This window comes from Sinohyriopsis cumingii, chromosome 16 (assembly GCF_028554795.1).
Source record: "Sinohyriopsis cumingii isolate HCF-2022 chromosome 16, ASM2855479v2, whole genome shotgun sequence".
Taxonomy (NCBI): domain Eukaryota; kingdom Metazoa; phylum Mollusca; class Bivalvia; order Unionida; family Unionidae; genus Sinohyriopsis; species Sinohyriopsis cumingii.
This window is the reverse complement of record NC_142976.1, coordinates 29,470,869-29,484,607: the sequence shown is the minus strand read 5'-3', so window position 1 is coordinate 29,484,607 and position 13,739 is coordinate 29,470,869. Positions and strand designations below refer to the sequence as shown.

At 35.3% G+C, this 13,739-nt stretch overlaps 1 protein-coding gene across 1 annotated transcript in view; it reads right to left on the bottom strand.

Annotated features, from left to right (window-relative positions):
* The window catches only part of LOC149780127 (tudor domain-containing protein 5-like), a 222,523-nt gene that overhangs the window by 170,367 nt on the left and 38,417 nt on the right, over positions 1-13,739 (bottom strand). Inside the window, exons 7-9 of the mRNA XM_089936896.1 lie at positions 11,777-11,853; positions 10,096-10,295; positions 3,855-4,002 (exon numbers count right to left, since the gene is read on the bottom strand). Coding sequence (XP_089793022.1) covers positions 3,855-4,002; positions 10,096-10,295; positions 11,777-11,853 — 425 coding nt within the window. The remainder of the gene's footprint in view (positions 1-3,854; positions 4,003-10,095; positions 10,296-11,776; positions 11,854-13,739) is intronic.

Genomic DNA, 13,739 nt, shown 5'->3' with positions numbered 1-13,739 from the left:
AGGAAACCTGTTAAACTGTACATAAAACTGAAACCAAAATCTTTTTTTTCTAATAAGTCTTTTCTCTACTAATTTATCATTAATAAATCAAACCAAATCATGTTGCTCCTCTTTCCTTTCTTCAGATTAAAAAAATGTATTGCTTATTTACTGCATGTCACATTATAGTTGTCATGATAAATGTATACATGCTGTCATTATAACTGTATACAAGCTGTCATGATAACTGTCATTATAACTGTATACATGCTGTCATAATAACTGTCTTTATAACAATAACACTGTCATGATAACTATATACATGTTGTCATGATAACTGTATACAAACTGTCATGATAAATGTATACAAACTGTCATGATAACTGCACACATGCTGTCATGATAACTGCCATTATAACTACACATGCTGTCATGATAACTGCATACATGCTGTCATGATAAAGATATGCAAGGTGTCATGATAACTCATTATAACTAGACACACTGTCATGATAACTGAATACATGCTGTCATGATAACTGTATATATGCTGTCGTAATAACTGTATACATGCTGTCATCATAACTGTATAATGCTTTCATTGATGTAGTTAAGATTTTCACTTCATTTCAAATCCTGAATCACCTGTTTGTTAACTAGTAATTAAACAAGTCTGTAGATGGCTGATGTCCTGAAAAATGTATTTCCAAATGTGAAGGAATATTTTTGCCAGTTGATTTTTTCTTGTCTGAATTGAAGGGTATTTTTTTCTAAATACAGGATGGACCCTCAGCTTCAGCACTGCAATCGTTAGAATGATCTGATACATGATGAGAATGGGGGTTTCTTTGAGCCTATAGAAAGAATGCTGTTGTTACATGTATTAGAGCAGGAATAATGAAAAAGTCTCCGAGGTTAAACTGGTTTTGCAGTTTATTGCATTCTCCCGCCTAGCTAGCCTCAACTTCAGTTATGTGCTCACCTGACCTTTCTAAGTAACCAACTAGACAAATGACACTCAGGAAACAAGGGACATGATCCACAACCATGCAAGGATTTCATTGTCCTTTGAGAGTGACAACTGGTATTTTTAGCAAAACAATATATATATATATAATGAAAAAATGTCCACAATTCTTATTTATTCCATGACTCTAACTAAACAGAATTAAAAGTTTGCACAAAGTCTTAAATGGGTGTGTGGTGGGTGTGTGTGTCACAAATACTCACCCAGTTCAAGCCATTCACTGTAGATGGTTGACAATTTGTACATTTCTAACAAGAATGTTACCTGTCAGAGCTATGGACAGAAGGATGGAGTCCACCATAACTCTTGTGGTGGGTATACAAAAACTACCATGGCAACAAAGGAAAAGTGATTCTATGTCCTGCTTCCCGCTAACATGGCTTCAACTATAGTGACTTTATGTGTAGAGAGCCTCTTTGAATTACTAAGTTATCATCTTGTTTAAATGGAAATACTTCAACTGAAGTCTTGAAATTACTATGTTGTCATCTAGTTACAGAGATCTCGGAAACGCTTAATTACACGTATTTGGATGCCAATTTTTGATCTGGGAGGCAGAAAAACACTCAGATGGGCGTCTAGGTGTGTGGCAAAATTCAAAGACTTGCCAGTCCTGCTTCAGCCACCTGCTTTGTGGGAAAATGTGTTGATCAAATAGCTGTGCTGATATTTACAATGACAGAATTCAGTGACTGAAAGACCCCTTGATACATACATGTTGCTATTTTATGAGTACATAAAAAAGAACATGATGCAATAGCTGGGGCGGCAAGTTCAAAGGCTTTGACTGGCGGCCGGGTGGGAAAATGTACTGATATTTACAGTGATTTAATTTAGAGGCAGAAAGGCCCAGAGATGTACATGTAGTCATTTATAAACGTACATCAAATAAAGAACTTTAGCTTCCGTTATTATGTTCATTTCCGAATGTAGCAGAATAAGCAGTGCACCTGACCTCATAATCAAGACATGTTGAGACTTTGACAATATGCCATTCGTAAGTGGGTGACAAGTTGCCTAAAAAATGCAAACTTCCCCTTCTGTTAGGAAAGCAAAAACGACTTCGCCCTGTGATTATTTAAGAGGTACATTGACTGAATGTACCATATATTTTTGTAATGCCCCTCTCCTTAGCCCGGTTATTTCTAGTGTTGTAGTGAAATGTATTCATCAAGGCATCTGTAGCTAGGCCTAGTTTTTATATCAATTATGTTGACAAAAAACTCTTGCCCATTCACAAGCATTATGTTTTGATAGCTGATTGACCATTAATCGTTTTCCAAGTAAAGTAGCAACTATCAATTTCCTGCATGCAATCATTTGATGATAAAACATACAAACTTGTGTTTTAAGATCAGAATCAGTGATCTGGATATGAATTAACTGCCTCTTATAACTGTTTTGTCATAAATTAGTTTGAAACTGTAAGTGAACCAGTCTGCCTAATGGGAAACAATGGCGGACTTCGCTAAGTCTGGGATGTACCAGTTTATTAGATTGTCTGTTTTCTTAAATCATCAGGCAAATATATTTAACAAAATAATATACAAATCATTGAAACCAAAGCCTAGATATTATTTTATTAAAGATGTAACTTTAAAATGCAAATTATGTAGGTCAGAAACGTATGGGACAATGCTATGTTGTGGTATTCACGAGATGCGCTTTAAGGTCCAAGCTGTTTTCTTACTTGATATGTATTTGCGAAAATACAGAGAAAAAAGACAGCAAATCAGATACTAATTATTTGCCTAAAATTACTACAAGTACACAGACAAATAAATAAACCATAAATGTGCAATCCTGTCAATGGACTTTTGTAATGAAGCTATATTATAGTGAGTGATTACATTATGAAAACCTCTCAATCTAAAAATAGATGCACTCACGTCTGTGTTGATTCTGTGGGAAAGAAGGGACTGCAACTTTTGATGGATGGACTCCTATTTTTACCAAAATGTGAGTCCTGGACTCCAAGTTTTAAAATCCTAGCAAGACCTCTGTAGTTATAATGGAAATACTTCAACTTAAGTCTTGAAATTACTATATTATCATCTTGTTACAATGGAAATACCTCAACTAAAGTCCTGAAATTACTACGTTGTCTTCTTGTTATAATGGAAATTCTTCAACTGAAGTCCTGAAATTACTACGTTGTCTTCTTGTTATAATGGAAATTCTTCAACTGAAGTCCTGAAATTACTACGTTGTCTTCTTGTTATAATGGAAATTCTTCAACTGAAGTCCTGAAATTACTACGTTGTCTTCTTGTTATAATGGAAATTCTTCAACTGAAGTCCTGAAATTACTACGTTGTCTTCTTGTTATAATGGAAATTCTTCAACTGAAGTCCTGAAATTACTACGTTGTCTTCTTGTTATAATGGAAATTCTTCAACTGAAGTCCTGAAATTACTACGTTGTCTTCTTGTTATAATGGAAATTCTTCAACTGAAGTCCTGAAATTACTACGTTGTCTTCTTGTTATAATGGAAATTCTTCAACTGAAGTCCTGAAATTACTACGTTGTCTTCTTGTTATAATGGAAATTCTTCAACTGAAGTCCTGAAATTACTACGTTGTCTTCTTGTTATAATGGAAATTCTTCAACTGAAGTCCTGAAATTACTACGTTGTCTTCTTCAACTGAAGTATTGAATTACTACACTATCATCTTGTTAGAAATGGAAATACTACAATCTACTAAAGTCTTGAATTATCAAGCTACCATGTTGTTAGAAATGGAAGAAGTTAGTGTTCACTTCCCCCATAATATTTAGCCTTGACAGGCAAGTAATTGTACCCTGCAAAAGAAATTAATTTTATTTCATGGAAAAAGGAAACAAATACCTCCACAAAATCATCAGATTTAAGGTTGACAATGACCCCTCTGTGCCAGTTGCTATCCTCAGGAAACAGGGTGACACAAACTTGACCTCTGTTGATAAACTCATGGGGCATCTTGTACTCAACAGAATCCTTACTGCTGTACACAGCACTGGAATAACAATAATGCATGAGATAAGCATGTTATACTCAACAGCATCCTTAATGCTGTATACAGTAATGGAATAACAATAATGCATGAGATAAGCATGTTATACTCAACAGCATCCTTAATGCTGTACACAGCACTGGAATAACAAAAATGCATGAGATAAGCATCTTGTACTCAGTAGCATCCTTACTGCTGTACACAGTACTGGAATAACAATAATGCATGAGATAAGCATCTTGTACTCAGTAGGATCCTTAATGCTGTACACAGCACTGGAATAACAATAATGCATGAGATAAGCATCTTGTACTCAACAGCATCTTTAATGCTGTACACAGCACTGGAATAACAATAATGCATAGAGACTGGAACACATTGAATGTGGAGTGAAAGTCAGTCTTTATAAATATATTAGTTACTAGAGAGCGGCCAAAAATGCAACGAAAGATATATTATGAAATAATGCCTTGTCCGGTTGATCTCCATTACCAGTAATGTCAACAAGAAAAAAGCGGATATCTCACAACATACGGTACTCATGCTAGATGTCAAGATAAAGCAGATTATGATATAACAATGCAATGTTTAGATGGTTTGTCAATATGGACAAAGAATTTGTTTATGTAACAGCAGATAAAATTTCAGTGCATTTTATATCCAGTTTGAAGCTTCCTTTCATGGGGCCTCTGAATTTCTCCACTCCCAACCAATGGTTGTATATACAAGTTTAAACAGCCAACAATGCTGCCAAGTAAAACAAAAAATGGCAGATGGTATATTTTGCTGCCAATAAAGAAAAAATCCAAGTTTGCGACATTGGCAAAGCCCTACAAGATCTCAGAATAAACATTTTATACGTTATTTTTGTGTACATTTAAGAAGAAAAAAACTAATTTTTCATGAATGAGAAAAACACACATTAAACTTCAGGACCCATGCCACGATGATCTTGTATTATTCATAAGCAATCTCTTTCCCAAAATGATAATAAACTTTTTACAGTTTTTTCGTACTTTTAAGAAAGATTTTGTTTTTCATGTACAAGAAAAATACATGTCTATGAAATTTTGGGAGCCACAATATGACAGTGTTATATCCAAAATCATGTCATGCTATAGTGGGGTCACACTGTATATGCGTCTCTTCTGATGGAAACTTGGGGATATTTCATGCTGTCTCCCATCTTGAAATTCAGTGGGTCTATGCATTGGTTGGCGCTGCTTAGGTGGATGATCATTCTGAGCTTTCCGTTAGTCATTTGGACAATGAAGAAAATGAAGCAAAAACCAGACTTTGAACAAGATTTAGCAGTATACCATGGTGTAAGGTTCAACCCTGAATGAGGTCAAATGTCATTTGGACAATGAAAAGCATAGAGCAGAAGCCTGACATTGAACAAGATTTAGCAGTATACCATGGTGTAAGGTAAAACCCTGAATAAGGTCATATAACATTTGTACAATAAAGAGATAAGGGCACAGGTACTGATACGCCTTTGTCAAAGCAATAAAATATACATGGCTAGTCAAAATTAATGATGATGACAGGAAACAAATGTAACAACAACTGGTTAGCTGTAAGTGTAATAATATGGACTAAGAACTAGGAAATGTAATATGGACTATCAACTAGAAACGTGTAATAATATAGACTAGCAACTAGAAAAGTGTAATAATAGCTAATAACAACTAGAAAAGACAAGACACTTGTATTTACGCACATATCAATGACATTATCATTGACTTTGCAATGCTGATTCATGTACATGTGCTACCAAATGAATGTGTAAACTTTATCTTGGACATAAACTGACCCATTACAACATGATAAACCAAAAAGACAATTTTTATGGTCTTTTTTGGAGGGCTAGAGTTGGGAGGTACTGCAACTTTGTTTCCTAACATTAATGTAATCGGCAAACTTATTAAAGGTGAAACTTATTTATTCGATGTGAATCATGCAAAAAGCATTTTATAACCTGTGCTACATTATTTTATGACTGTTCACAGATAACTGCTCACAATGTCACACAATGCACTAGACGTGCTACATTATATTTAATCAAGTGGCAAATGAGATGTTTTCAGGCAGCCATGTCCTACATTTTTATAATCAAGTGGCAAATGAGATGTTTTCAGGCAGCCATGTCCTGCATTTTTATAAGTGGCAAATGAGATGTTTTCAGGCAGCCATGTCCTGCATTTTTATAATCTAGTGGCAAATGAGATGTTTTCAGGCAGCCATGTCCTACATTTTTATAATCAAGTGGCAAATGAGATGTTTTCAGGCAGCCATGTCCTACATTTTTATAATCAAGTGGCAAATGAGATGTTTTCAGGCAGCCATGTCCTACATTTTTATAATCAAGTGGCAAATGAGATGTTTTCAGGCAGCCATGTCCTACATTTTTATAATCAAGTGGCAAATTAGATGTTTTCAGGCAGCCATGACCTACATTTTGATAATCAAGTGGCAAATGAGATGTTTTCAGGCAGCCATGTCCTACATTTTTATAATCAAGTGGCAAATGAGATGTTTTCAGGCAGCCATGTCGTACATTTTTATAATCAAGTGGCAAATGAGATGTTTTCAGGCAGCCATGTCCTACATTTTTATAATCAAGTGGCAAATTAGATGTTTTCAGGCAGCCAAGTCCTACATTTTTATAATCAAGTGGCAAATGAGATGTTTTCAGGCAGCCATGTCCTACATTTTTATAATCAAATGGCAAATGAGATGTTTTCAGGCAGCCATGTCCTACATTTTTATAATCAAGTGGCAAATGAGACGTTTTCAGGCAGCCATGTCCTATATTTTTATAATCAAGTGGCAAATGAGATGTTTTCAGGCAGCCATGTCCTATATTTTCATAATCAAGTGGCAAATGAGATGTTTTCAGGCAGCCATGTCCTACATTTTTATAATCAAGTGGCAAATGAGATGTTTTCAGGCAGCCATGACCTATATTTTTATAATCAAGTGGCAAATGAGATCTTTTCTGGCAGCCATGTCCTACATTTTTTTAATCAAGGGGCAAATGAGATGTTTTCAGGATGCCATGTCCTACATTTTTATAATCAAGTGGCAAATGAGATGTTTTCAGGCAGCCATGTCCTACATTATAATAATCTAGATGTTTTCAGGCAGCCATGTCCTATATTTTAATAATCAAGTAGCAAATGAGATATTTTCAGGCAGTCATGTCCTACATTTTTAATATTCAAGTGGCAAATGAGATGTTTTCAGGCAGCCATGTCCTACATTTTTATAATCAAGTGGCAAATGAGATGTTTTCAGGCAGCCATGTCCTATATTTTTATAATCAAGTGGCAAATGAGATATTTTCAGGCAGCCATGTCCTATATTTTTATAATCAAGTGGCAAATGAGATGTTTTCAGGCAGCCATGTCCTACATTTTTATAATCAAGTGGCAAATGAGATGTTTTCAGGCAGCCATGTCCTAGATTTTTAAAATCAAGTGGCAAATGAGATATTTTCAGGCAGCCATGTCCTACATTATAATAATCTAGATGTTTTCATTCAGCCATGTCCTAGATTTTTATAATCAAGTGGCAAATGAGATATTTTCAGGCAGTCATGTCCTACATTTTTTTAATCAAGTGGCAAATGAGATGTTTTCAGGCAGCCATGTCCTACATTTTGATAATCAAGTGGCAAATGAGATATTTTCAGGCAGCCATGTCCTACATTTTGATAATCAAGTGGCAAATGAGATGTTTTCAGGCAGCCATGTCCTACATTTTTATAATCAAGTGGCAAATGAGATGTTTTCAGGCAGCCATGTCCTACATTTTTATAATCAAGTGGCAAATTAGATGTTTTCAGGCAGCCAAGTCCTACATTTTTATAATCAAGTGGCAAATGAGATGTTTTCAGGCAGCCATGTCCTACATTTTTATAATCAAATGGCAAATGAGATGTTTTCAGGCAGCCATGTCCTACATTTTTATAATCAAGTGGAAAATGAGATGTTTTCAGGCAGCCATATCCTACATTTTTATAATCAAGTGGCAAATGAGACGTTTTCAGGCAGCCATGTCCTATATTTTTATAATCAAGTGGCAAATGAGATGTTTTCAGGCAGCCATGTCCTATATTTTCATAATCAAGTGGCAAATGAGATGTTTTCAGGCAGCCATGTCCTACATTTTTTTAATCAAGGGGCAAATGAGATGTTTTCAGGCAGCCATGTCCTACATTTTTATAATCAAGTGGCAAATGAGATGTTTTCAGGCAGCCATGTCCTACATTATAATAATCTAGATCTTTTCAGGCAGCCATGTCCTATATTTTAATAATCAAGTAGCAAATGAGATATTTTCAGGCAGCCATGTCCTACCTTTTTATAATCAAGTGGCAAATGAGATGTTTTCAGGCAGCCATGTCCTATATTTTTATAATCAAGTGGCAAATGAGATGTTTTCAGGCAGCCATGTCCTACATTTTTATAATCAAGTGGCAAATGAGATGTTTTCAGGCAGCCATGTCCTATATTTTCATAATCAAGTGGCAAATGAGATGTTTTCAGGCAGCCATGTCCTACATTTTTATAATCAAGTGGCAAATGAGATGTTTTCAGGCAGCCATGACCTATATTTTTATAATCAAGTGGCAAATGAGATCTTTTCTGGCAGCCATGTCCTACATTTTTTTAATCAAGGGGCAAATGAGATGTTTTCAGGCAGCCATGTCCTACATTTTTTTAATCAAGTGGCAAATGAGATGTTTTCAGGCAACCATGTCCTACATTTTTATAATCAAGTGGCAAATGAGATGTTTTCAGGCAGCCATGTCCTATATTTTTATAATCAAGTGGCAAATGAGATGTTTTCAGGCAGCCATGTCCAAAATTTTTATAATCTAGATGTTTTCAGGCAGCCATGTCCTACATTTTTATAATCAAGTGGCAAATGAGATGTTTTCAGGCAGCCATGTCCTATATCTTTATAATCAAGTGGCAAATGAGATGTTTTCAAGCAGCCATGTCCTACATTTTTATAATCAAGTGGCAAATGAGATGTTTTCAGGCAGCCATGTCCTATATTGTTATAATCAAATGGCAAATGAGATGTTTTCAGGCAGCCATGTCCTATATCTTTATAATCAAGTGGCAAATGAGATGTTTTCAAGCAGCCATGTCCTACATTTTTATAATCAAGTGGCAAATGAGATGTTTTCAGGCAGCCATGTCCTATATTTTTATAATCAAGTGGCAAATGAGATGTTTTCAGGCAGCCATGTGCGTCATTTGAACAAGAACAATGTGCCTAAGACAAAAGAAGAAAGAATGCTTGTGAACTGTATCTACAGCAAACAAAGCAAGAAATACTAAACAGTCATGTTTTTTAGCTATGCTCCAACCACAAAGCAATAGTTTGCCCTCAAATATGATTTTATCACACTGGAAGTACCCTTGTGTAAAAAAAATACAGTCCTATATAGTAGTCAATGTACAACACTGGCAAACATAATGGACAGTTGGTATGTCTTGTACAACTCTGGCAAACATAATGGACAGTTGGTATGTCTTGTACAACACTGGCAAACATAATGGACAGTTGGTATGTCTTGTACAACACTGGCAAACATAATGGACAGTTGGTATGTCTTGTACAACACTGGCAAACATAATGGGGAGTTGGTATGTCTTGTACAACACTGGCAAACATAATGGACAGTTGGTATGTCTTGTACAACACTGGTAAACATAATGGGCAGTTGGTATGTCTTGTACAACACTGACAAACATAATGGACAGTTGGTATGTCTTGTACAACGCTGGTAAACATAATGGACAGTTGGTATGTCTTGTACAACACTGGCAAACATAATGGGCAGTTGGTATGTCTTGTAAAACACTGGCAAACATAATGGACAGTTGGTATGTCTTGTACAACACTGGCAAACATAATGGGCAGTTGGTATGTCTTGTACAACACTGGCAAACATAATGGACAGTTGGTATGTCTTGTACAACACTGGCAAACATAATGGGCAGTTGGTATGTCTTGTACAACACTGGCAAACATAATGGACAGTTGGTATGTCTTATTAAGATGTGCATAACTTACTCTAGCTGATCCATAAGGTCCTCAAGGGCACAGGTGGTGTACTTCCCTTTCAGCTGAATCCAGAAGAGCCCTGGACTCACTACGTTTGAGACATAGACCTCAAAAAACTCATTTAATTTTGGTGGCTGGACAGGGGTATAGAAGACACCAGGTCCAACAGCATCAATGTGAATTTGACCTTTTGCAGGCTTGGGACTGGGCTAGAAAAGACAAAAGGGTCATAAAATCTTTAAACAGTGCTCCGTCAAAAACTGACATTGTAAAGAAGCCTTGTCCAATAATATAATTTTTTCTATGCCTAGTTTATGGCATAAGATTATCAACCACAATATATATAAAAAACTGGCATTTAACCTGACACTTAAAACACGTCATGCTTAAACATACTACGTGCAAAACTTGCACATAACAGAGGAATGACTATTTTAAGAAAAGTTTGGAAATATTCCCATCATGCACTATTAATGGGTATGGCACAGTGTTCCTTGATACAGAACAAACTATCATGCCTACAACTACAAAAACACCCATGAAGACAATATTTGGATGAAACTACAAAACATTTTCAAATCTAACAGTATTGTTAATCTTTCCACAAAGTGAAAATAATTTGGTGAAAGATTATAAAAGCTGAGCAAGGGATTCTGGGAATAATCATGCCTGCAAAAAGCTGCAACATTAGAAATTATGTTATGTGTTAAAAATTCATGACATATAAAGTCTAAAAAATTTAATCAACATAAAAGGAGTATCATATACAGCAAAACATCTTAATAAATATTAACAGTGTGGAATGGCTACAATATATTAATACAGTGTGGAATGGCTACAAGATATTAACAGTGTGGAATGAATACAAGATATTAACATAGTGTGGAATGGCTACAAGATATTAATAAAGTGTGAAATGAATACAAGATATTAACATACTGTGGAATGAATACAAGATATTAATATAGTGTGGAATGAATACAAGATATTAACATAGTGTGGAATGAATACAAAATATCAACATAATGAAGAATGGCTACAAGATATTAATATAGTGTGGAATGGATACAAGATATTAACATTGTGTGGAATGGCTACAAGATAATAATATAGTGTGGAATGAATACAAGATATTAACATAGTGTGGAACGGCTACAATATATTCACAGTGTGGAATGGCTACAAGATATTAATATAGTGTGGAATGAATACAAGATATTAACATAGCATGGAATGAATACAAAATATTAATACAGTGTGGAATGGCTAGAATATATTAATATAGTGTGGAATGAATACAAGATATTAATACAGTGTGGAATGGCTAGAATATATTAATATAGTGTGGAATGAATACAAGATATTAATATAGTGTGGAATGGCTAGAATATATTAATATAGTGTGGAATGAATACAAGATATTAACATAGTGTGGAATGGCTACAATATATTCACAGTGTGGAATGGCTACAAGATATTAATATAGTGTGGAATGAATACAAGATATTAACATAGTGTGGAATGAATACAAAATATCAACATAATGAAGAATGGCTACAATAATATATTAATATAGTGTGGGATGAATACAAGATATTAAAATAATAAAGAATGGATAAAAAATAATAACACTGTTGAATGGCTACAAGATATGAACATAGTGTGGAATGGCTACACAAAAAAAAACTACCTGTTCACGATTTTCCATCTCTCCCTCCTCATCAATTACTGTAGGGTCAACATCCAAAGAATAAAGCATCAGCTTACCTGTTTCAAATAAAAATGCACCAAAATCAGACTAAAGATAAAATTGATTATTCTGCATATTTTAGTGCCTTGTATGTAAATGGAGGTAAAATGACAGTTTACAAATGAAAGAGGAACTACTAGCATGAATGGGAATGGTGTTATGACTGCTTTACAAATGAAAGAGGAACTACTAGCATGAATGGGAATGGTGTTATGACAGCTTTACAAATGAAAGAGGAACTACTAGCATGAATGGGAATGGTGTTATGACAGCTTTACAAATGAAAGAGGAACTACTAGCATGAATGGGAATGGTGTTATGACTGCTTTACAAATGAAAGAGGAACTACTAGCATGAATGGGAATGGTGTTATGACTGCTTTACAAATGAAAGAGGAACTACTAGCATGAATGGGAATGGTGTTATGACAGCTTTACAAATGAAAGAGGAACTACTAGCATGAATGGGAATGGTGTTATGACTGCTTTACAAATGAAAGAGGAGCTACTAGCATGAATGGGAATGGTGTTATGACAGCTTTACAAATGAAAGAGGAGCTACTTGCATGAATGGGAATGGTGTTATGACAGCTTTACAAATGAAAGAGGAGCTACTAGCATGAATGGGAATGGTGTTATGACAGCTTTACAAATGAAAGAGGAGCTACTAGCATGAATGGGAATGGTGTTATGACAGCTTTACAAATGAAAGAGGAGCTACTAGCATGAATGGGAATGGTGTTATGACAGCTTTACAAATGAAAGAGGAGCTACTAGCATGAATGGGAATGGTGTTATGACAGCTTTACAAATGAAAGAGGAACTACTAGCATGAATGGGAATGGTGTTATGACAGCTTTACAAATGAAAGAGGAACTACTAGCATGAATGGGAATGGTGTTATGACAGCTTTACAAATGAAAGAGGAGCTACTAGCATGAATGGGAATGGTGTTATGACAGCTTTACAAATGAAAGAGGAACTACTAGCATGAATGGGAATGGTGTTATGACAGCTTTACAAATGAAAGAGGAACTACTAGCATGAATGGGAATGGTGTTATGACAGCTTTACAAATGAAAGAGGAACTACTAGTATGAATGGGAATGGTGTTATGACTGCTTTACAAATGAAAGAGTAACTACTAGCATGAATGGGAATGGTGTTATTATGACAGCTTTACAAATGAAAGAGGAGCTACTAGCATGAATGGGAATGGTGTTATGACAGCTTTACAAATGAAAGAGGAACTACTAGCATGAATGGGAATGGTGTTATGACAGCTTTACAAATGAAAGAGGAACTACTAGCATGAATGGGAATGGTGTTATGACAGCTTTACAAATGAAAGAGGAACTACTAGCATGAATGGGAATGGTGTTATGACAGCTTTACAAATGAAAGAGGAACTACTAGCATGAATGGGAATGGTGTTATGACAGCTTTACAAATGAAAGAGGAACTACTAGCATGAATGGGAATGGTGTTATGACAGCTTTACAAATGAAAGAGGAACTACTAGTATGAATGGGAATGGTGTTATGACTGCTTTACAAATGAAAGAGGAACTACTAGCATGAATGGGAATGGTGTTATTATGACAGCTTTACAAATGAAAGAGGAGCTACTAGCATGAATGGGAATGGTGTTATGACAGCTTTACAAATGAAAGAGGAACTACTAGCATGAATGGGAATGGTGTTATGACAGCTTTACAAATGAAAGAGGAACTACTAGCATGAATGGGAATGGTGTTATGACAGCTTTACAAATGAAAGAGGAACTACTAGCATGAATGGGAATGGTGTTATGACAGCTTTACAAATGAAAGAGGAACTACTAGCATGAATGGGAATGGTGTTATGACAGCTTTACAAATGAAAGAGGAACTACTAGTATGAATG